This window comes from Oncorhynchus tshawytscha, unplaced genomic scaffold, assembly GCF_018296145.1.
Source record: "Oncorhynchus tshawytscha isolate Ot180627B unplaced genomic scaffold, Otsh_v2.0 Un_scaffold_4_pilon_pilon, whole genome shotgun sequence".
Taxonomy (NCBI): domain Eukaryota; kingdom Metazoa; phylum Chordata; class Actinopteri; order Salmoniformes; family Salmonidae; genus Oncorhynchus; species Oncorhynchus tshawytscha.
In genome coordinates this window covers 2,199,295-2,209,406 of record NW_024609834.1, presented here as the reverse complement: position 1 = coordinate 2,209,406, position 10,112 = coordinate 2,199,295, and the positions used below count along the sequence as shown (strand labels likewise).

Here is a 10,112-nt window from a genome sequence, read left to right as displayed (position 1 = left end):
TTTTAAAATGAGTCACTCCATATGTCCAGGTACGTGGAGGGTTTGTAATTATGGAAGGCTCATGTAACAGTTAAATGATTTCACGCTGAATAATCAGTGGTAACAAATGACCATAACATGTCTGCACAATGAATTCTAGCAATCTGGACTACTTTGCATTGCTGATGTTAAGAGTGATGGCATGTGTGATGATGGACCAAATGCTACCTTTTTAAACGCATGAATAAACTGGTTATACAATGAGGCTGAGGTGGTATAGCCTATAAATCAAATAGAACTAACAGCAGTCTGTAAACTAATGTCAATTTCATGTAGTTTAAAACGACCAAGTTGAATTCGTCATCAGTGTCATGTAAAAGATATGAAGATATTTCAAAGAAAGCTTATTTTTAATCATAAACCCACGAAGACTGAGCTTTTGGGTTGGGAGAGAGTATGGAGTGCAAAGTAACAGTCTCTGTTCAGAGTAGTCTCTGTGCAGAGGCTGGGATGGGCACCCTGTTCCCAAACAGAATGGGCAGTTGGGGCTCTGCACGCTTCAGAATCTTGGTCTTCAGTCCAAAGTAGAGTCTGTGAGCACTGCTGGTCCGGGGATCCTGTCTGAGGTGTCTGTCCAGGGTGTAGGTGGAGCGGGGTAGAGGATCTGACAGTGCTGAGGGTATGGCACATGTCTTGGGGATGGGGATGCTGAAAGCAGACAACAGGTGGCGACTGCTGGCTCTCCACACCACCTCCGCTCTCCCAGGCAGGCGTGACACCGTCTGACCCAGCCGCTGCGGTCTCCCCGTCTGAGGCACTGCGCCCCGGGCCGGCCTCCTCCCTCCGGAGCTGGCTGGTAACCCTAGTGTGTTTGGACTGGGAGGCCTTCACGGGTGGTAGGATGGTGAAGCTGTTGATGATCAGCGTCATGGGACACTCTGAGGCTGAGTGGTCGTGATCCTGGGAGGGGGCAGATCCCAGCAGTGAGTCACTGATCTCACACACCCAGCTTTGTCCTCCACCATCTTGTCTTGGAGTGTCAATTGCTGTGTGGCTTTCTGAAGGTACCTGAAGGACTCTGGTGGGGACTCCTCTGAAGAGATGTTAGAGGTTTGACTGTAGAGTCTGTTCAAGAAGTCTCCCAGGGTTGTGGGGGAGGGGTTCTCCCATGAGTCCAGGGAGGAATCCCAGAAGGACTCAGGGGAGTGGGTTACGTTGGACTCAGAGTCAAGGGGAACCGAGAACTTCACAAGGTCCACACACAGGTGGCAGTGGTGGTCTGTGTCTCCAGTCTTGACCCTCTTTCCTCTCCTCTGGGTCTGAACCAGGCAGCCAAGTGGAGTAGTTCTGCTCCAGCCCCGGATCTGTCTCAACAACGAACACAACAGCATTAAGTGAAACGTAATTCCATTTTAATCAGTGTATTGCAACTTAGAGAAAATGAGGTTTTACCTTTTAAGATGATTTCTGAGATTGAATGTAGTTATAAACAGTGAATAAACATACTGACACTTTCACTTTGTCTTAACTCACATGTAATTGGAGTGTGTATCTGGTGCCTAATGTGATATATGGCTGGATATCATTCACAATCTAGCCAAAAAATAAAAGAGTAACCACAGTGATTACTTACAGCTTCCTCCCATCTGGAGAGACAGATAAACTCAAATGGCTCCTGCTCTTTTGATGAGGTATCATCGCTGATATCCAAAAGGGCATCGACGTGGCCCGTGTTGGGTAGTTGGCAGCTCTGGTCCCATCCTGTGTACTCGACTGCCACACTTCTGTCTTCAGCCACTTCTACAGGCGCCTGATCCCATTCCTTGAATTTGTCCATTCTAAGATGAGCCTTTCAGGGTGAAATCTGTTGAGAGTGAAAAAGCATCCCTAATTCGGCACTCATCTTGTAGGCTCTCTGGTAAAAGTGGAGATACACAAACAGCAAGTAACCTATAATTAATTGTAAGCAAAACTATTTGTAAGATATCTGAAGATATGTAGCCTTTAACGTCAACTTTATGACATGTTAACTCAGTGTTAACAAACGTGTTGACCCTGTTTACAAAACCTGTCCATTAAATGGATTCATAAACATTCTAGCTAGCTAGAGAACCTCACATTTCTGCCTAGCTACTAACGTTAACGTTAGGTAAACTAACGTTAGCAACTGAAGTAGGAAGCTTGTTCTGTTACCTGAAGCCAGAAGCAAGGCTGTAAAAGAGACAACTTACCATTAAAGGGGATCGAGTTCGACATTTTCCTTAGCAATACCATCCAAGCATTTGCTCCTTGAGGTTTTTACATTCAACTTAATAGGCAGTAACATAGAATAGTCATCAAATATTTATTACAGTTTTGCAGGAGACGCCCTCAAACAAAATCAAAGATGTGCTTGGCCCACGAAGTGTTTGGAGAAGAGATAGAACGTCGTTGCCGTGACAACTCCGCTACAACAGGGCGCTCAGAAGTGACGCAGGGGAAACGAAGAGGAAAATGGGAGGGGGCGTGAGAAAACAAATTGCACTTGACAGGTTATTGCTAATTTCCATGTTATCTAAGAAAATGTAACAATTTCTAGACCTGGATTTGCTGCTTGTTACAATTCTTGATTTACAGCATGGTGTCTGTCCACTATGTTGCTGACTATTTCATTCAATATCTATAATTAAGACTAAAATGTATGTAATCTATAGTAAACTGTCCTATACAATATGATCCAAAATAGCCCATTATAACAGTATTATAATATATATTGTATAACGTAAGGCTATAAAATAGTGGGCATGGGCCTAAGTGAATTTGATTCAGGTCAGTGCTTGACTTTGAAATAGGTTCAGGTATTCATTTTAGGTGGCAGTACTGTTTATATTTAGGTGCACGAGCTCCACAACACTTTTGAGCTAATATTCTATAAAATGAGCTCGAGCAGTAGAACATTTGAGGTGCTGGTACTGAGCTCCGGTGAACTCCTACCCAAGTCTAGCACTGATTCAGATTGGCCAATGCTTCATAGTATGGCTACAGTAGCTGTAGCACATGGGGATGTGGGAAAATCCTCAACCTGAACTGTCCCCACTTGCGCCAGCGAATAGTTATCTTTTCGCGTGGCACCGACTGTTGACGCTTCTTGACGGCCGTGGTACTCGCAAGCAGTGTGACGTCCTTTACATAGGCCTACTCATTTACATTATGTAAATTATTTACAGGTATCTAGAGTATACTCTCAAAGCTAGAGTCCTTGATTGAAACAATAACAAAGTGGGCACTCACCTCTGTTTCGGTATTTTAAAAAAAAATGAGAAAGGAAGTTATGCGTTTTTGGCTCATGGCCGACATGAGATTGCCTAGCTGCCCATCCACATCGCTTCGGCCAAACGCCACGCCCACTCACGTTTCTTCTCCATGAAGCAATCGATATAGCAGGATGAGTCGTCAGGCAAGAAATGGGACGTGCTATTTGGAACGTCGTGGTCCAGCCAGGCACAAACCTGATGACTGTAATGTCATGTCTCTCACTCGGTCCCCTAGTTTTATGTGCACTGTAAGCTCAGCCACACACACATTAACTGGGCCATGCTGCTGGAAATGTCCACAGTGATACGGGAATCCCATATTTCATATTCTTTCATAATGAACGAATTTGTATGCCTGTGAATGAAATCTAATGTGACGTTAGGAAGGCATGTCTGGTTTTTGTGGTGCGTTGTTCTAGCTGCACTTGTAGAAGCTTGGTTTATTGGTTCAGAAATGCGCAGTGTCACAGTCTGACGTGGTACTACGGCGCCTATACGTGTGTTTATCTCTTACACCTGACGGTGTGTTCCTTTCTCAGTGCCTCTGATCACGACGACTTCGACTAAAGACCGGCGACTCTCCCGCTTTATGGAAACCGAGGCTGTGCGCTCTGTCGTGGTCATGCTGCCTCCCAAGAACTGCCTCACGAGGAACTACAGCTGCATAGCTGGGTTGTTCGGGAGCTTGGCAGCAGACCCGAGACTAGAAGACGTGGAGGGGATGGAGCTGAACGGATCCAGCGAGCCCATCGAGATGCACCATGTGGTGGATGAGAGACCAAGAGGCCGGGAATCCTTCCTCAAACCCCCGCAGAGTCCGAACCTGCGCCGAAGGTGCAAGTCTCTGCCGACCCCCATAGAGAGAGCGAAGCTTGAGATCTCCCGCAGCCGGAGTCCCTGCAGCCAGAAAAAGGTCCGTTTCGCCGACTCTCTGGGTCTGGAGCTCACCTCTGTGAAGCACTTCAATGACACCGACATGCCCGATGTGCCGGAGCGCATAATGGCCACATTCGAGAGGGGTCCCCTCCACCTGAACCCATTTGACAAGTTCCCCAGGGCACCGACCACCCAGTCAATTTTTATGGAGCTGCAATTCAAGAACCCCGGGACCCTACCAGGCTTTACTGAGAAAGTGAAAGAACTTAAAGTGTTGTTGGAGTGTGCTGAAGCCGACGAGTTCAGTCTGTCGGGCGTCGTGCGGGTTTTGAACATGGCTTTCGAGAAAAGTGTCTATTTGAGGTTCTCAATCAACAACTGGATAACCTTCATGGACAGTCTGGCATCATATGTCCCAGAATCAAGCAACGGCGTGACAGACAAATTCTCCTTTAAGATAATCACCCCAACAACGTTTCTGGAGAGCGGAGGCACATTCCAGTTTGCCATAAGATACTGCGTTGGTGGAGATGAGTATTGGGACAATAATAACGGGGTCAACTACAAAGTGCGACGCCACAGGTTTAAGATTTCTCCACCCCGTGAGTGGGAGAATGGCTGGATTCACTTCATCTAACCTGCATGCGCCCTTGGCGTTCTCACCGGCGCACTGTGTGTGTAAAGCACGCAATCTCTCAACGGGCACTACTTCACCATAATGAAGAATAGGGCTACCATCGAATTTAGCCTCTACACATTGTGTTAATGATCCAACCGCCGTGTCCAACTGTAAACTCAGTCATTTTTTAACATTTTTTCCCCCCCACCACGGTCACAATGGTTTTGTTTCATGTCATTATGTTTGACAGATTTGACTGGATTGAAAGACAAGCCCTTCATTATGTGTCCGGCGCGGGAGGTAAATCTGCTGTATGATAATTAGCCTTGGTGTCGGGAGCTTTGTAGTCCTGTGCCCTTTGGTGTGGCACAACTATACTCTTATGTAATGACACGTGCCATTGAAAACGTGCCAGGAATATACCCCATTTAAGCATCACTATCCCTCTCTAAAACGCAGCGATGCTCGATTCCATCCCCACCTTTGACTATTTTATTAAACATCTTGTACGATGTCTTAACTGTCAACGACTGCTTATAAAAAAACGGAGGAAAATGGTTATGAAAAACTCTAAGACAGCTTCCCGCACGTCTTATCTTTGTTTATTTCCGATAGCATGGGACTGTGCTCACGTGCATCCCCCTGTGTACCCTTCATGCCGGATTTCAATCCGATTCTCTCTCATCTGAAAACTCCAGCGGATGGGGCAGGCCGAGGCCCAGTCACAACAATATTCGTAATGGACCAACAAAGGAAATATCAAATTGTAATTTATCTTACCAATTCCTCATCTTTTCATCTTCTTGGATATGCCTTATAATACCCCTTATAACTAACGGGGAACGCTGCTGTGCTTTTATCCTGATCAATATTGGGTGTATTGAGTTTTATAACTATTTGAACATGAATATTTAAATGTTGTGGAAATTATTAAACCCTCTCTATAACACTGCTCAACGAGATGATGTTAGAAAAAGGAAATCATCCCACGAGCCTTGTTCGCTGGTTATAAATGCACCATAATTTTTTCTCCAGATGATGGTAACCTTTAGCAGGAGAGTAGACTGTGGGTCAGAGTGGAGCCCTACAGTCTAGCAGTAGGCTAGCCTATTAGGATGCTTTGGTATAACCCCCAAACATTTAACATAATAACATGTGGATCTTTACCACTCTCAAATGCCAAATAATGCATATGCTATATGCATTATTTTAAACTAGAGGACATGTATATTTGACCCAAAAAACTATTGTACAGAACATTTTGTTCAGGATCTTATACTAGATTTTTCTCTGCAGTGCAGTCTGCATGTGTCTAATTGATTTCCAGCACCACTAATCACAGATCTGCCTAAACTTTATGGCATTACAGGTGATATTTTACAACATTCCTGTTGTTACACTCTTGATCTCAACCAGTCACAATAATTCACCAGGTGTCTTGTAAACAATAGTTGAGGATAGCTCTAACCCTAAGGTCCACTGCAGAGTCAGTCACCACTGCCTCACTCATACAGTATCCACATGGATATTACTCCATTTTATAACTGTTATTACACAATGATAAATTACAGAGACAGATACTGTTGGGCTTTTGTTTCTGTTCCTTGTTGGACCTGAAAAGCAACTGTTGCTGTGGAAAATGATACATTTACCTCAGTTCGTTTCTAGAGTGCGGACCTGACGATCTTCCAAAAAAATCCAGGTTTTTCTCCTTTTATTCAGGTTGAACAAAACAAAACATTATTTTTTTATGAAATACAGTAGAACCAAAATAGTCAAACTCATGCCATTTTTTTAAACACACCCAGTCCAGTAAAACAGTAGCATTTCATTGTCAGTATTTTGTAAATAACTTCCACTGTGCAATGTTGTATTTTACAGTAGAACTATAGTGATGACAGCATCTGAACTACTTTTACTGATTTCAAAGTCGTAATGTTAGACTTGGCTGATGATATAGAAAAGAGCAGTGTTTGGTGGGAGTACATATCGTACAGTTGATGCTATTGCACTGGTTCTTCATGCTGAACTCATTTGTTGGCATATTGGCATCACATAATGCATGTGTTAAACTCCTTCAACTGAGGGTAGAGTGTCGGCTGGTTTTTGCTCCACCCTTGTACTTGATTGATGAATTAAGGTCAATAACTAATAAGGAACTCCTCTCACCTGGTTGTCTTTGACACCCCTGACATGAGGTGAGAGACCTCATTATGGATGGATGGCAAACTAAACTTAGGTTATGTAACTCAACCGCCCACATTACACAAATGGTTTGTCTATTTGTGTACTGGATGTACAGCATGTTTACATTCGAGTTTGTATTAATTTGGGTAATAATTTATGGGAGTTTTCTATGACATGAATGCTTGGAATGAATCAATATTTTGTTTTTATTAGGACGCCTCTGAGAGATCAGCAACTTGGAGATGTATCTGTTTAGAAAATGGAATGCATCTCTGAGACTAACAGATGTAGTTATTTAATGTAGTTAGTTACTGTCTGCCTATGGTGGTCAGTAAGAAAAGCCTGTGTTTACATGAACCAGGACTTGGAGGGAGCTTGGCCAGACTATTCAACCCTTGAGATTGAAAATGGAAAATAGACTACTCATGTGACCACTGAGCATGTCCAAATGACCCATACAATTTAGCAGAGCTGTTTGGTTTCCAGAGTCCAGCGGTTGGCTCTTTCTAATATGTCCATGGGAAATCCGTAGAGCCTGGTTGGACCAAAATAACCGAATTTATAGTCTCACGTCCACCATGACATTAACCGATCTCTAGGGCTGCACGATATTGGCAAAAACATCTAACAGCGATTTTTATTTTTAACAAATATGGCTATTGCGATTTGAAGTGTGATGAAGATCAAAATATTTGGGTGAACTGTTGGAATTATAGAAATATATTGAATTATATTCATAAGCAAGCGGAAAGCAGCATCGTTCTTGTTTTGGAACAATTTGTTGACTGCATTGACCAAACGGAACAACATGCAAATTTATAGTCAATCATCTAACAGCGAGGGGGAGGAACTGCGCTGTTTGAGTGACAGGGGGCGAGGCTTAGTGTGTGTGCGAAGCAGCCGCAAGAGGAGGAAAAAACGTTAACTCTAAAACCTGAAGTTACTCAAGGCTGAGATGCGTTTCAAAAATATTGCATATGATATGGTTCTTTTGCAATATGGATATTACACATGTCAATATGTGATTTCGACGTGAATTCGATTAATTGTGCAGACCAGTCTTGAGTTGAGACATGACCATTGGTTGGCAGCTGGTTGGCCTCACTATGTTCAGAAACATGCTGGTCTGTGCAGTCAGTGAGTTCCACACACGGCAGCTGTATCTCCACAAAGACTACTGTGGTTAACAAGATGTCACGCCTTGTCAGAGATTGTTTTATGTTCTTAAGTCTGATGAAATATGATGGTTATTTTTCCTCATGTAGCTTTTGCTTATGATTTCTGTTAACTGCAAATATTCTCTCAATAAGTGTACATGTAGTACAGTATGATTTCACTCATGAATTGTTTCAATCATTTAATCATTTCAAACATTTAACTTTGTGAATATGTCATGGAATTAAATATGTTTTATAGGGGAAGGATGAAAGGCTTCCAGAAACAGACAGTATGGGGTTTGTCAACACAATGTAACCACATTTTATGATCACTAGCTGATGTTTATCTGTTTTTTATGTGTCGCATATTGAATGTCTTTCTGCTACCATATTATGAAGTGTAATAGCATTTCAAAACCAGGATTGCAAGCGGTGGATGAATACCCAACTCAGAACTACAAAGTAACTCCAAATATACATGTACAATAGCAATCCAATCTAAAAACGATCTGAACAAAATAGAATTTCAGGAAATGTCCTTTAAAACTCCGATACGCCACTGAACCTTATGCCAAAATGCGGGTGTGGTCCCAGGAATGATAGGGTTATTGTATAAGGTGTAACTAAAGATGGTTCCATTGCCTTATGTTTAGAGTTCATACTGAAATGAACACATAAGAGGTCTGAGCTGTGAAGGGATGTTATGGTAGGTTGTTCAACATGTGATAATAGGTCGAGCAGTCAAATCATACTGGACAGTATGTACTGTGGCTAAACTGAGGGGGTCTTTAGGCTAAAGAGTTGCATGCATGCCACTAAAGATAACATACACTTTTGAGTATCTGAAACGTCTGAAAGGAGTGACTAATGATTGTAATATTGAGCTACTCAAAGTTCATAGTGCACTTTGAGTAGGAAAGTAGAAAAGCTAGGAAAAGAGGCATGATTTGGTTTGGTATGCCTCTTCCGACTTTACACGTATTCCTGTGAAATGCTACTAACCAAGATGTTCTCCATGTTTCATACACAGCTTTCTCTCTCACTGTGAAATGTAATACATCTGAAATAGTTCAAATCAAGTTCACTTTACTCATATGTGGAGTGGAGGAAGTGAATATCCCTTGGTTTGACCTATAAGGTTATCAGTATTCTTATTTTGAACCTATGCAAACCTTCGTACTGCAATCCATCATCTGTCTGTGTTGTTGTGTCTTGGTGTCTGGCGTGTTGTTTGGCGCTAATGTTTATCACTGTAGTCTGTCTGTTTGCACGGCAGAAGTACCCGTTATTTTTATGGTGAGTTTGTAATGTAGCCTATATTTTATTAAAACAACGGTAATAAAGGCCTTTGTGATGGGAAATGAAAACGTGTTGTAGTTTTCTATATGATAACTATATGGTATAGTTAAGCGATAAGACACGAGGGGGTGTGGTATATGGCCAATATACCACGGCTAGGAGCTGTTCTTAAGCACGACGCATTGCGGAGTGCCTGGACACAGCCTTTAGCCATCGTATACTGGCCATATACCACAAATCCCGAAGGTGCCTTGCTATTATAAACTAGTTACTGACGTAATTAGAGCTGTAAAAATACATGTTTTGTCATACCCGTGGTATACAGTCTGATATACCATGGCTGTCAGGCAATCAGCATTCAGTGCTCTAACCAACCAGTTTATAATAACCATTTACCTTAACGTTTCATTACAATAGCTTTATTAACTCAACTAGAATCAATGTCACAGTATCCTCTGAGATGACACAGGTTAAATACAAAGCTCTACAGATTCATTTCCCTGCAGGGTGTGATTTTGCTTGTATTATGAGAGATCTCATTTTCTCCTCTGAATGCTCCACTGCTGTCTGGCTGCTCTGAGCTGACTGACTCATTTATCAGATGACCGTCTAATCCACACAGAGTCCTAGTCCTGAAGGCCATAACATGTCTTGCTGCGCTGCGGTGGTCAGCCACCCAGCCCCTCGCCGCAGTCATGACGA

The 10,112-nt window shown here is 42.8% G+C and overlaps 2 protein-coding genes across 3 annotated transcripts; one reads left to right on the top strand and one right to left on the bottom strand.

The window, feature by feature from the left end:
* Nucleotides 1–3,119, bottom strand: LOC112249257 (uncharacterized protein C16orf46 homolog). 2 transcript variants are annotated; one of them, XM_024419056.2, is made up of 3 exons: nucleotides 2,211–3,119; nucleotides 1,613–1,894; nucleotides 1–1,343 (listed from the first exon to the last, which is right to left on the bottom strand). In XM_024419056.2, exons 2-3 carry the CDS (start codon nucleotides 1,814–1,816, stop codon nucleotides 906–908), a joined length of 642 nt encoding a protein of 213 aa, XP_024274824.1. In that variant the 5' UTR covers nucleotides 1,817–1,894; nucleotides 2,211–3,119; the 3' UTR covers nucleotides 1–905. The 2 variants fall into 2 exon arrangements, with proteins under 2 accessions (XP_024274824.1, XP_024274823.1); XM_024419055.2 differs by having other exon boundaries at nucleotides 1,613–1,843.
* A 448-nt stretch (nucleotides 3,120–3,567) lies between these two features.
* Nucleotides 3,568–9,472, top strand: LOC112249589 (protein phosphatase 1 regulatory subunit 3E). Its single transcript, XM_042319611.1, has one exon. It carries the CDS (start codon nucleotides 3,862–3,864, stop codon nucleotides 4,783–4,785), a length of 924 nt encoding a protein of 307 aa, XP_042175545.1. The 5' UTR covers nucleotides 3,568–3,861; the 3' UTR covers nucleotides 4,786–9,472.
* The last annotated feature ends 640 nt before the right edge of the window (nucleotides 9,473–10,112 follow it).

Excerpts from the sequence above, each read along its gene's own strand:
- LOC112249589 (XM_042319611.1), top strand. The coding sequence starts at position 3,862 with ATGGAAACCGAGGCTGTGCGCTCTGTCGTGGTCATGCTGCCTCCCAAG.
- LOC112249257 (XM_024419056.2), bottom strand. The coding sequence starts at position 1,816 with ATGGACAAATTCAAGGAATGGGATCAGGCGCCTGTAGAAGTGGCTGAA. Across the intron at positions 1,344-1,612 it reads TCTCCAGATGGGAGGAAGCT|ATCCGGGGCTGGAGCAGAAC; the intron begins GTAAGTAATCAC and ends TTGTTGAGACAG.